The sequence below is a fragment of the Lactuca serriola genome, chromosome 5 (assembly GCF_051521515.1).
Source record: "Lactuca serriola cultivar US96UC23 chromosome 5, Lser_US96UC23_V15, whole genome shotgun sequence".
Classification (NCBI taxonomy): Eukaryota; Viridiplantae; Streptophyta; class Magnoliopsida; order Asterales; family Asteraceae; genus Lactuca; species Lactuca serriola.
In genome coordinates, this window is record NC_136412.1 from 202797375 (window position 1) to 202810039 (window position 12665).

The 12665-nt window shown below is 30.9% G+C and overlaps 2 protein-coding genes across 5 annotated transcripts; one reads left to right on the forward strand and one right to left on the reverse strand.

Annotated features, from left to right (window-relative positions):
• Window positions 1-475: 475 nt before the first annotated feature.
• LOC145053482 (glycosyltransferase BC10-like) lies at window positions 476-4953 on the forward strand. 4 transcript variants are annotated; one of them, XM_079001536.1, is made up of 12 exons: window positions 479-755; window positions 1421-1464; window positions 1551-1925; window positions 2251-2349; window positions 2668-2768; window positions 2891-2962; window positions 3160-3250; window positions 3361-3441; window positions 3928-3987; window positions 4096-4218; window positions 4477-4515; window positions 4755-4953. In XM_079001536.1, exons 3-12 carry the CDS (start codon window positions 1575-1577, stop codon window positions 4881-4883), a joined length of 1146 nt encoding a protein of 381 aa, XP_078857662.1. In that variant the 5' UTR covers window positions 479-755; window positions 1421-1464; window positions 1551-1574; the 3' UTR covers window positions 4884-4953. The 4 variants fall into 4 exon arrangements, 3 of the variants coding, with proteins under 3 accessions (XP_078857662.1, XP_078857661.1, XP_078857663.1); XR_013684490.1 differs by having other exon boundaries at window positions 476-755; window positions 1421-1925; window positions 3908-3987; XM_079001535.1 differs by having other exon boundaries at window positions 1421-1925.
• Window positions 4954-5123: 170 nt separating this feature from the next.
• On the reverse strand, window positions 5124-11636 carry ORP4C (OSBP(oxysterol binding protein)-related protein 4C). The gene is made up of 7 exons (XM_079001533.1): window positions 11454-11636; window positions 7806-7958; window positions 7132-7377; window positions 6923-7019; window positions 5718-6009; window positions 5535-5637; window positions 5124-5423 (listed from the first exon to the last, which is right to left on the reverse strand). Exons 1-7 carry the CDS (start codon window positions 11616-11618, stop codon window positions 5166-5168), a joined length of 1314 nt encoding a protein of 437 aa, XP_078857659.1. The 5' UTR covers window positions 11619-11636; the 3' UTR covers window positions 5124-5165.
• Between the last annotated feature and the right edge of the window lie 1029 nt (window positions 11637-12665).

Here is a 12665-nt window from a genome sequence, read left to right on the forward strand (position 1 = left end):
TCAGGTTATGGAAAAAAGTCTAACTATCATATATTTATTTATTAGTCTTTAATCTCTCATCTATTTAATAAATATTTTTTTACTTTTTAAGTCTAAGAAAATAAAACATGTTCATAGGTCAACTCGTGAAATTATTTGCAAACCTTAACACGACCTGTATAGTTAATGGGTTGACACTCAGAAAAACTCAAATGAAACTCTCATATTAACAGATCGTGTCGAAAATTAACATCGTTACCGATGAAGTGGAGTGGTGTTCCTAATGGTAATAAATAACCCGAAAGCTTTTCGGATCAATACCCACCCATTTTAGATTGTACACTTTTATCGGATCCATACCCACCCATTATAGATCGGACATTTTTAAGTGGAGTAGTTTGAACCAATAGATAGTGGTCCAAATAATGAAGGATTTGAATGTTTTATTACTTATTACTACTCCATTACCATTTAATGTTAAAAAAATTAAGTATGACCCCGCACCATATATTGTTATAAAATTCGCAGAATTCTTCTTGTTCTTTGGGCTCTGTAAAAACACGAAGCAACCAATCAAAAGACACAATTATTTTTTAACCTTCATCCTGCATCTTCCAATATCTCACTCATCAAGAGATACAAACGAATCGACTTCATAAAATTACAGATAAACCCTCTTTCCAGATCTTAACGCTCATTTGGGAGATCTTATTTTACTCGAGGTAAATGTTTAAAGAAAAGAGCTTGAAGATTGAAGGAAATGTCTTTTGAATCAGGTATTACAATTACTCACAGTCATTTCTTTGTCGTATTATTTCAAGAAAAATCCCCTAGATTAAATTTCCCTTTTGGGTATTAATCAGATTCAATTCTGCATTGTTCATATGGGTTCACGTGAATTCGTATAAAGATTTGATTTTTTTAGGGGGGGATTCGTTCGATGCTTTAAAATGGTGTTACATTCGTTTATATATATATACATATTTGCGTTTATGTTGGCATTTAGGGAACTAAAGCCATGAATGTTTCGTGTTCATGTATCCAATGTCTAAATTAGGACTACAATTTGGTCGTTGACTGAGATGGGTTGATTTTTCATTTCCCTTTTGATTTTGTGCATTGTTCTTCCTGTTTTCTTCATCTTTTATTGTGAATTGTCGGTTGTTTAGAAATCCGTTCCTTGAACAATCTTCGATTTCGATTTTAAGCTTCATAATGATGATAAGTTATATGTGGTTGAATTGATCCAATTGAGATACCCAAGTTTGTGCTTTCTTGATCTATTGCTTAATTCATTTGTTAATCATAGTGAAACGTGTCGATTTATGTTAGAATCTTGAATCCTAATGTTTGCAAAATCAAGAATTTTCAATTTATATTAATTGGATGTACATTTTCAAAGTGATTATTGCAAGTTAAACTTTTATTTTCTTGTTTGCAGGATTGGATAGTTAAAGGATTGAAATTTCTTGATTTGATCTTAATGTATACTCTATAGTTTTGAGTTTGATGTTCTAAAAAGAGACAATTTCATTGGATATAAACGTGTGATGTATTATCTTTAAATGAAGGCAGCTCAAGCATGGCGTATAGGCATGAAAGACACACAAATTTTGCCTTTGCCACGTCATCGTGCTCGATTAAAGAAACCAACATGGATTATTATATTGGTTGTGTTTGTTTGTGTTTTCTTGATTTTTGCTTATATTTATCCGCTTCAAAATTCGGGTGCGTGTTATATCATTATGTCATCTAGTTGTAACACCTTTTCTAGTTGGCTTCCCCCTCCTGCAAGAGAACTTAGTGATGCTGAGATTGCTTCTCGTGTTTTTATCAAGAATATTTTGAACACACCATCAATTGAGTCGAATAATCCCAAGATTGCTTTCATGTTCTTGAGTGTTGGATCATTGCCTTTCGAGAAGTTGTGGCACAAATTCTTTCAGGTATTGATGGCATATACAAATGTCATGTGCCTGATACATACAAGTATGTATCATAGACACAACAAATACTAATTAGGCACAGACAATATGTTATATTAACATATTGTCTGTACATGATTAATATTTATTAGGCATATGGTGTGCCTAATATATATTAATCAATATATCAATCAGGCAATATGTTCGTGTATTGCATGTGCCTGATCTGATAGATATTAATCAGGCATAACAATGTACCGTGTGTGATATTTATCACACACATTGTGCTTTAAATGTATCATTTTAGATACATTTTACTTAGTGACGTGGTTATTGTATATAATAGGGACATGATGGTAGATTTTCCGTATATATTCATGCATCAAGAGAAAAACCCGTCCATTCTAGCCGTTACTTCATCAACCGAGAAATTCGCAGTGGCAAGGTATGTAGATTCATAATCAAGAAATTCGAATATATTAATTCTTGATGAAGCATTGTACGCATAAATTTAAAGAATATTTGAGAAATTGACGACACACTTGGGGTGATGGAAGGAAAAATAAACGAGGGAAATTTTCTAAAAAGTTAGGACATAATGGAGAAAGACTAATTTTCCTGGCTTTCTTTATTAAATCATTCTTTCTGTTTATTAAAGGAACACCTCAACATCCATATCTAGCTTCTCAATTATGATATTAAGTCATGTCCTCTTTTAGGTCATTAAGTAAAAATGAAACAATATCTTAATCTATTATGTCAGGTAGATTGGGGGAAAATTTCGATGGTTGATGCAGAAAAACGACTTCTGGCAAATGCACTAAAAGATCCCGACAATCGTCATTTTGTATTACTATCCGATAGGCAACCACCTCCCCCTCTCTCTTTCTCTCATGCTTCCTAGTTCCTAATATCCCATTTTGCTTTATTTTATTTATTTTTATTTTTTATTTTTTATTTATTTATTTTATTTTTTTGCATTTCAGTTGTGTACCCTTGCGTGATTTCGACTATGTGTACAATTATCTTATGTACACAAACGTCAGCTTCATTGACAGGTAAAGTACACACCTCTTAAATGTTTCACTACTTTTTTAACTTTTATTTTTCAAAAAAATTATATTTCAAAAAACTCTGTGCTGCCTATTTCTCCAAAAATACTACTGCTTTAAAAGTCAAAACCTTTTTTTTTTTTTTATTTCTTTTAAAGGAAAAATATACAACTTAATAGGAATTAATTTTTGGTGTTTTCTAGCTTTGAGGATCCTGGCCCACATGGAAGTGGCCGATACTCGGAACATATGTTGCCCGAAGTTGAGAAGAAATCTTTTCGGAAGGGCGCACAGGTAAAAGTTCTTGAAATTGCATCTTTTTTCAACATCGTAACTCATAAGCAATTTTCTAAATCTTTTTTTTTTTTTTAATTCATGCAAATTTTGATGTTAAATTTTTGTAGTGGTTCACAATGAAGCGCCAACATGCAATCATAGTTATGGCCGATAGTCTCTACTACACAAAATTTAGGGATTATTGCAGGGTGAGTAACTGAGTATACTTGTACAAATCCTTTAAGGTTTAATTTGTTTAATTGGGTTTTTTTTTTTGGGTAAATTACTGAAATCGTTCCTGTGGTTTGGTCAAAATTGCACGTTTGGTCCCTAACTTTTTTTTGCACTCGGATCATCCCCGTGGTTTACTTTTGTTGCGTTTTTCATCCCTATGGTTTGGTAAAAGTTGCATGTTTGGTTCCTAACTTTATGTATGTAAGGGACGAAAAATGCAACAAAATCAAATCATAGGGACGAAAAACGCAACAAAATCAAACCATAGGGACGATCCGAGTGCAAAAAAAAAGTTAGGGACCAAACGTGCAATTTTGACCAAACCACAAAGACGATTTCAGTAATTTACTCTTTTTTTTTTGAAATGGGAATAATGACATTGACAACAATTATGTTAATCTTGAAACTTCAAAGATCAAGAAACATTTGAGTAATTTGTAGGAATATTTCTTGTATAACAGCCTGGTATGGAAGGGCGCAATTGCTACGCCGATGAACATTACTTACCAACCTTTTTTCATGTGAGAAATTTTTTTTCCCAATTCCTTCACTTAATTGAATTTGGGGAAAATCTCATAAATTAAGTTTTTTTATTTTTTTTTATTATTTTTTTTAATTTTAATATTCAGATTCTCGATCCAAAAGGGATCGCAAACCGGTCAGTAACACACGTTGATTGGTCCGAAGGAAAATGGCATCCAAAATCTTACCGAGAAAAAGACATTTCCCACCAACTAATCAAAAACATTACGGTATAATTAGTTGTACAGAACCAAACTGATGCACTGTGTTTGTCTTGCATTAGAGTGAGACTAAACTGAGACACTGATCAGTAAAATAAAAGTTGCAATTTTTGTCCTAATATGAAAGGTGGTACCCACTAGGACTTATTGTTTTGTCTGTGCAAAAGACAAAAGTAATGACTTTTTTTCAATGACATGAATACATTTCTCATTTTTATCTTTGAATTTTTGGATTTTGATGCATTTTTGGTTGTATTATTCTTGCAGTCGATCACCAAGAGTGTTCATGTTACAAGTGAGGGAAAGGTATATATTTTTTTCTTAGGGTTAAATACAAAACAAGTTTCTTTCAAAGTACATGTTAAAAAAAAAAAAAAAAAAAAAAAAAAAAAAAAAAAAAAAAAAAAAAAACAATTGGTTGGGTGGATCTTTGAAAGTAGTATGTCTTAATAAGACAAATTGCTATAACAAACAAATACATGAAATGCATTTAGCCTTTTTCCTTATTTTTCTTTAGAATATAAATCATATTGTAAATTATGCAGAAGAAGACTATGATTATGCCTTGTATGTTGAATGGGATCAATCGTCCATGTTACTTATTCGCAAGGAAATTCTTGCCCGAGACTCAAAACTCCATGATAGACCTTTTCACACATCAGACAATGTTTTGAATTTTTGTTACAATTTTTTTTTTTTCCTTTTGTTGTAAAGCTTTTTCCAATGAACTTCATTTTTGGCCAATTATTTAGTGGTAAATTTCCTTGTATCTATTTTTTGATGTAAACCCCATATTTAAATGGCTGAACTTTTGTAAGTAAGAACAAATTTCTATTCTTTAAACATGTTTATTAGGAACCAACAAATCTATGTTTCTATGTTTTTGTTTATATGTAATGTAATCGATGCTTCAATTATTTTAGGAGAGAAATGAATATTATATATATATACATTTCTCAAATAGGTACGATTATAGGTGCTAAAGGGACTTTTGTATTTTTGGGTTTCACCTCCCATTCACCATTTTCTCTACACTTCGATAATACAAAATGTTTTGGAACCCAATTTTCACCTTTCAACTTTCTATTTTTAGCAAATTCTCTCTCCTTTTCTTCAATGGCTGTCTTTGCGACTTTTGCTTCATCCCATGACTTGTTCATTATCCCTTCGTTAACTTTTCCCCATACCACACCAGATTCACTTCTCCACACTCCCTGATTATTTAATTCATTATATAAATTAAAAAAAAAAAAAAAAAAAAAAAAAAAAAAAAAAAAAAAAAAAAAACATTTAACATTAAAAAAAAAAAAGTAATAAAATTATACCTTCACATCATTCACAATTGGTGTTTTAAGTCCTGAGATTACATCGTTTGCCCTATAAATCACTGTCATTTTTCCATTGCTAATATCCGTAACTGTCACAGTCCTGGTTAATTGTAAAAAATAAAAAATTTTAACCCACTCAAAAAGGTGTTTTTGTGAAAATAAATGTGGTAGAAGAATTACTTGTCCCAATGACCATTGATCTCATAAATAGTTTTCATATTTGATGAAGATATAATTTTTCCTCTAATAGATCTGTAATTTCCCTTTCTGCCTAGAAAGGAGTTGCCTTTGTAACACAATTCGGCTTCAAGCCCAGTTTCTTCGCATTGAATTTTAACATTTCCCAGCCACTCCACATCAGGGAAAGGAAGAAATTTGATAACAAGATTTGGGGAGTTCATTACATAACATTCACCCTTGTTTAGAAGCTTCACATGTCTTTTACCAAGTACTTTTGTTTCAATCGAGGTACCTAAATCCCATAAAACAAGAGTACCGTAATAATATTACTAAAAAGAACTACATTAAATGATTTAAATCTCCGTTTTTTAAGTAGCACAAGATATAACAGAACAGGTTGTCCTACGTTTGACATGCATTGGACTGCGACTAGAACCGATATCAATAAAACAAAATTTGCAATTTTTTTGTCTTATTCAAAAAGGTGGGACCGGGACTTCACTCCCAATCTCTCATCTGTGTAAAAGACGTAAACGCCTTTCTCATCCAAATAATTTAAAATAGCCCTAGAAAGCTTGTCCAGTCCAATTTCAATCCTTATATTTGAGAAGGGCGTTTACGTCTTTTGTCCCATTCAAAAAGGTGGGACTGGGACTTCAATCCCAATCTCCCATCTGTACAAAAGACGTAAATGCCCTTCTCATCTTCATAATTGAAAATAGCTCTACAAAGCTTGTCCAGTCAAATCATGTCCTGCTTAACAAACGCAGCCTACGGCTGCATTTGTTACACGGGAGGGGAGGGGATTGGATTCGACAAGCTTTCTAGGGCTATTTTCAATTATGAGGATGAGAAGGGCGTTTACATCTTTTGTACAGATGGGAGATTGGGAGTGAAGTCCCAGTCCCACCTTTTTGAATGGGACAAAAGACGTAAACGCCCTTCTCAAATATAGGGATTGAAATTGGACTGGACAAGCTTTCTAAGGCTATTTTAAATTATGAGGATGAGAAGGGCGTTTACGTCTTTTGCACAGATGAGAGATTGGGAGTGAGTCCCAGTCCCACCTTTTTAAATAGGACAAAAAAATTGCAAATTTTGTTTTATTGATATCGGTTCCAGTCACAGTCCAATGTATGTCAAACGCAATACAACCTGTTCTGTTATATCTTGTGCCAAATGGGGCATAAAAATGTTATCAATACCACAGAATTTTGGAATTGCGTATTGACACCATGTCATTTCAATGTTGTCTGTTTCATTGGTAGCATGAAGAGCACTCACAGGTGGATGATGTGAAACCTACAAGGAAGAGTAACAAGTTGTTCATGTGGTTGTATGTTGTAACAAGTAACAAGCATTTTCTTTATGAAAATTTATATAAAAATATAATTTGATTAAAAAAAGGTGTTACCTGTTCTAGTAATACATTTAGGTTGCCTCTTGAGACATGATGAGTCTCTCCAAGAACAGGGTTGTAGGGAGCCACACCAAACATTAGAGGGCGGAAAGTAGAAATGCTCCATGCAACAACTGATGTGAATCTTTCAAGTGGGCTTCCACCATTTGCACATCTGGTAAGAATGTCATTGTTGACACAATACACTGATTCTCCATAACATTGGAGCTGTGATTTGGGGATGTTGAAGATAGGTGGCAACTGAAATGCAGTGTGATTAATTGATTATCAACAGTTATTCATCAGAAAAGTAAAAACAATTTGGACCTGAATTTATAGAATGAAGAAGCAAACAAAAGAGGTGTATGAGAATTGAGAAGAGCAGAAATTAATAAATCCACAACTAGATAAAGTTTTCGTCTTTATATTTATCTCCCCTAACATAAGCACAAAAAGAGACACTTGTGATGTATCACACAGACTAATCTTTTCCACCATAATACAAAAACTTTACTAAAATTTCAAATAACCTGATTGAACTTCACAATCAGAATCGAAATTTGGAGAATTCTGTGGCTAAAATCTTTCAAAAGTTACATAACAATCGAAGAGAGAATAAAAGCAGCAAAACCCTTTGAACAATTTGATTGAGACGTTAATATGCAATAACTGAAAACAGAAAAACATACAGTGAAACGAGTGAGATCGGATCCTGGTCGAACATTCTTCAAGAGACTCAATAATCGCTGTAACAAATTCGGTGTTCTATAATCGTTCCCAGACTCGCAATCCAACGATAAAGGCGAAGTCAGAACTACGGTGGATTCCTCCTCTTCTTTCACCTGTTCAGAATCCATTTTTTTTGTAGAGATACGATATTAACACACAAGAATTAGATTAATATATACCACTAAAACGTAGTAATCGAATCAATTAACCTGAAACTTTAAGGAAGTCGATGAGGGCGGAGAATCTTTGATAAAGGGAAGCAAACGTAAAAGGAAAAGATAAGAAAAAACCCTAGATAAACGCGTATCGAAAGCAACTGAAAATGTAAAATAGATTTTTTTGCCTTTATGAAGCCAAAATCAGCGTAGATTTTCACCCAAATGGAGATATGGTGTACTTTACATGGGGTAGCGTTTACATTTGTCATAAATCATAATTCCAAAGAAAATGTACCATTTTATTTTTTTTAAGACACAATTGTCAATAAATAATGTTGTCAATATGTGATTAACTATCAATATCAAAATATTTCAAACCTGAAGAAAATAGTATTTTAATTTTGTGTTTTTGAAAGTAGGATTGTTTAGTTGCCCCGACAATGTCATTGCAGTTTTAAAGAGTCTACTGTAATAAATGAAGGTTTTTTGTCACATGTCCTCTTCTCCTTCATTTAGACAGATGACATTTTCTAGAATTTTTACATTTTTTATTTTTCACTTGTCATTTTATTAAATTAAAATTCTACATTTAATATGTAAGGTAATACATATGTAAGGTAAGGTATTTATTAGAAAAGATTTATATATGTAATGTATTCAATACATTAAAGCCTCATTAATTTTAATAATTCAAAAATTTTCTCATTTTTCTTATAAATGCAAAATTTTCATTTGTTAAAATTTTATGTTTATTTTTTTTTTAAAATAAACTCATTTAATTTATTGGTCTCACATCTAGTATTATAAGATAGATAAAACGGTATCCGTCTGTTTGGTTCACGAAATTGAAGAAAATAGTATTTTAATTTTGTATTTTTGAAAGTAGGATTGTTTAGTTGCCCCAATCCCAACCAAACAATATGCCACAATAGTTTGATAGTTTCAAAGAGTATTATAAGACAGGTAAAACAGTATAAGTCTGTTTGGTTCACGAATTGAGTAGCGAGCAAGGAGTTGATTAAGATAAGTCAAGAGTGTGGTTATTGATGGACTCGAACCTAGATATGTTATTCATTCAAATGCCATAAATATAAGTATATAACCTCGAAAGTAATGAGTTGCCCCTACAAGTTAACTATCTTGATTTTGTACACAATTTATTGTTTGTGTTAAAAATGATCTTAAAACCAAAACTAATTTGTTTTCGTCGTTTATATTAGTTACATTTTCGTTATATATATTTAATTTTTTAACGGTCTAATTGATTCTTATTACATCATTTTTAATATACAATAGGTTAAATAACATTGTTTTATGAACTTCAAGGATATGTAACAATTACCAAATATATTTTTAAGAAAACTTCTTGATTGTTTTATTTAATGAAAGCTTTTAACTTCAAACTATGTCGTGAGGTCTAATCGTGTTATTTTTTGTGCGGCTCAAAAACATGAATTAATGACCAAAGTAGAGGGTGTTTGGGATTGTTTATTAGTTTATTGTGGTTTGGCACTCTTAATAAGCAAGTTTTTGTGTTTGGATATATTAAAATAAAAGAAATACTTACTTACTTAACTGATAAGTTAATGGGTACTAATTTATATAAAATAGTTTATGAAATTATGACTTATTTAAACTAACTTGCTATATCAACCCTATTGTAAATATATGTTTATATACCGGCATTTATTAGTCTTTTTACATATATAAGCAGAAACTGTCAAACACTAAAACAATGAATCAACTTATTACGTTTTGATATCAGATAAGTTAATTTAAATATTTTTTTAAACTCCATTTTGATACCGAACAAACTAATAAACAACTTTGCAAATAAACCAATATTTTTTTAAATAAAAAATCCCAAACACCCCTTAATAAAATACTAAAAAAATGGTTGACCATTATTTAAAAAAGCAATTTTAATTTATAACAACTCAACACCCCATTTGTTATGTCCGAATTTATTCGCCAATAGTAGCTGGCTGTGACTTGCCGGCACCGGCAATTTCAGCCAAGTTGGTCTTGTCAGTTGACATTTCACAAAACTTTGACTTTAATTTAATTTAGAAAAAAATATCCATGAGGTAACAATAAATACATTCTGTGTTATATTTTTAAAAGGGGCCCTTATTTTAATTAGTTCGATTATAATTAATAGAAACAGATCATGAGACTCATACGACATGTTATGCTATATAGTTTTTTAATAGACTTTTTAAGTGATATAAGAATTTTTAAATATTATAAGAACAACTTTGGACTATAAGATAAAAAACTTTGAATGATAAGGGTAATTATTTCTTTTAATAGGTTTGGCCAAATTATCTCATTTTTTTCTGAAGATAAATTTAAATTTGTTATCTAAGTATTTGTAAAAGGTTGGAAGAATACAAGTTCCGTTTACGATGTGGATACTAGAAATTTTCTATCGTATATATGTTTAGTATTCAAAATGATAACAATTTTTTTATCATACACAACAACTTTTTATTGTATATGGATTAACTCTCGTTCAGAATACTCAAAATGTATAAAAGAAAAAAAGAAACCCTTAAATGCGGTATCATAGATATTATGTGCATATATGTTTGGTTTGTCTTTTTGAGATGCAAAAGTTCTTTTTGGAAAAGTACAAAAAATCAGGTTCTCCTAATTTTTTCAAAAAATAATTTTTCCTTTTATCTAAAATCCAAAAGTAGATTTTAAAATGTTTTTACCAAACATGTTTTACCCTTTTATCTTTTCCAAAAAAGACTTTTGTTTCTCAAAAAAACAAGTCAAACACCCTTAATCTTTTTTTAGTAGCAATGTTGATACTTCATTTCATATTAAAAAAATATTTAATAACACGATTTAAATTAAACTACATCATTACATAATTTGGGATGAGTAAAAAAGGAAACGGCTTGGACCAGGAAATTGGTTTGGAGCTTGGGGACCTCGGTCTGACTAATTCAAATAAAAAAAGTTGACGCATTATTTTGTATATATCTATACATTATCGTAAGATATTTCATACCTTTAAATGCAATCATTATCACTTCTTGTGAATAATATCCGGAAAGAGGAAAGTTAATAAATTATAAATAAATACGAGAAAAATATTTTTATAATTAAACATAAGACGATCGTTCATGTTATCATTAACTATAGTTTTTTGACACAACTCTATGATACTGATCCAAGTATACATACATACATGCAAGCAAACATACATAATATATATATATATATATATATATATATATATATATATATATATATATATATATATATATATATATATATATAGAGAGAGAGAGAGAGAGAGAGAGGTAGTAGCAATTGCAAGTCAGTGAAAAAAGTAGATTGTGTGATATAAGAGATATAGAGAGAGGTAGTTTGTGTGTGTGTGTGTGTGTGTGAGAGAGAGAGAGAGAGAGAGAGAGAGAGAGAGAGAGAGAGTACCATTGGAAAAGAAGTAGCTTCTCTGATATAGGAGAGATATAGAGAGAGGAAGTAGCAATAGCAAGCAAAAGGATGGGTATATATAAGCCCAAGAGCTTTGGTGGTTATGGAAGAACATGGACTAGTTGTAGCATGTAGGGTTTGGTTTAATTCATCCATTCTCATACCAAGTGAGGGAGAGCTTTATAGTTTTATATTTTACAAATATCTTGTATAATTCATCTAATATATTTTTTTAAATATTTACACGATCACTATTTGTCCAATTATTGTTATTGACATGTTTTGGATAAAAAAGAAATATTGAGAAAAGTTAAGAACGTGCATTCAAAGTTCAAAACACAAAATGCACATACTTTTTTAAAGTTTTTGGATTGTAGCATTTGGGAAGTTTTTTATTTTTATTTTTATGTAGGTCAAAATCTGTCACTAATCGATGCATTATGAAATTGTTTGATAATACATATACAAATATTTACAAGAAAATATAATTAAATAATTATTTTTAAATAACTTAATTAAAATGCCCTACATATCTAATAAAGTAATATTTGTTCAACGCTTGAGTTTCATTTAGATAACTTTTGCGGATTAACCTCCATGGCATTTTCTTTGAGGTGGACCCTAATGCATAAATATGATCATATAAGTACGTTATTTTTTGTGTTTCGTATCTTACTAACAAAACCATATGTATTAACCCGAGTGCTTTATTTTAATTTGTTTTAATTTATGAACCAATGCAGTAGTCGTCTCTATACGACCAGACAATTACTAAGTGAAGTTAATATTTGATGGAATTCGGTTATTGCATTATCAATGTGTTCCATTTTTTCATGTTTAGAACCATTTTTAGAACCTTAATTTATTCAAACTTCTAGAATCGGTCCTACTCCTGGAAGAAAGTAGTGAATTAAGATTGTCATTGAGTATTGGTAGATTATTCATGGGGATGAACATAGTAAATTTTGCGACCAATACTCATGAGTACTTTAAAATGAAATTTTAAGGTATTGGGGTAACCCACACTTAGAGATTACTTCATGGATTATGTCACAAGTGACTAGAAGATGGTAATATCATATATTTTTCAAATGGAAATGCATAGGATTTTCTCTGAATCTGTTGTGTCTTGGTTTTTCCCCAATATTATTCGTAAATGGCAACCATACAGGGTTTGGCTAGATATGACATAAGGAGTAGTGGAATTTT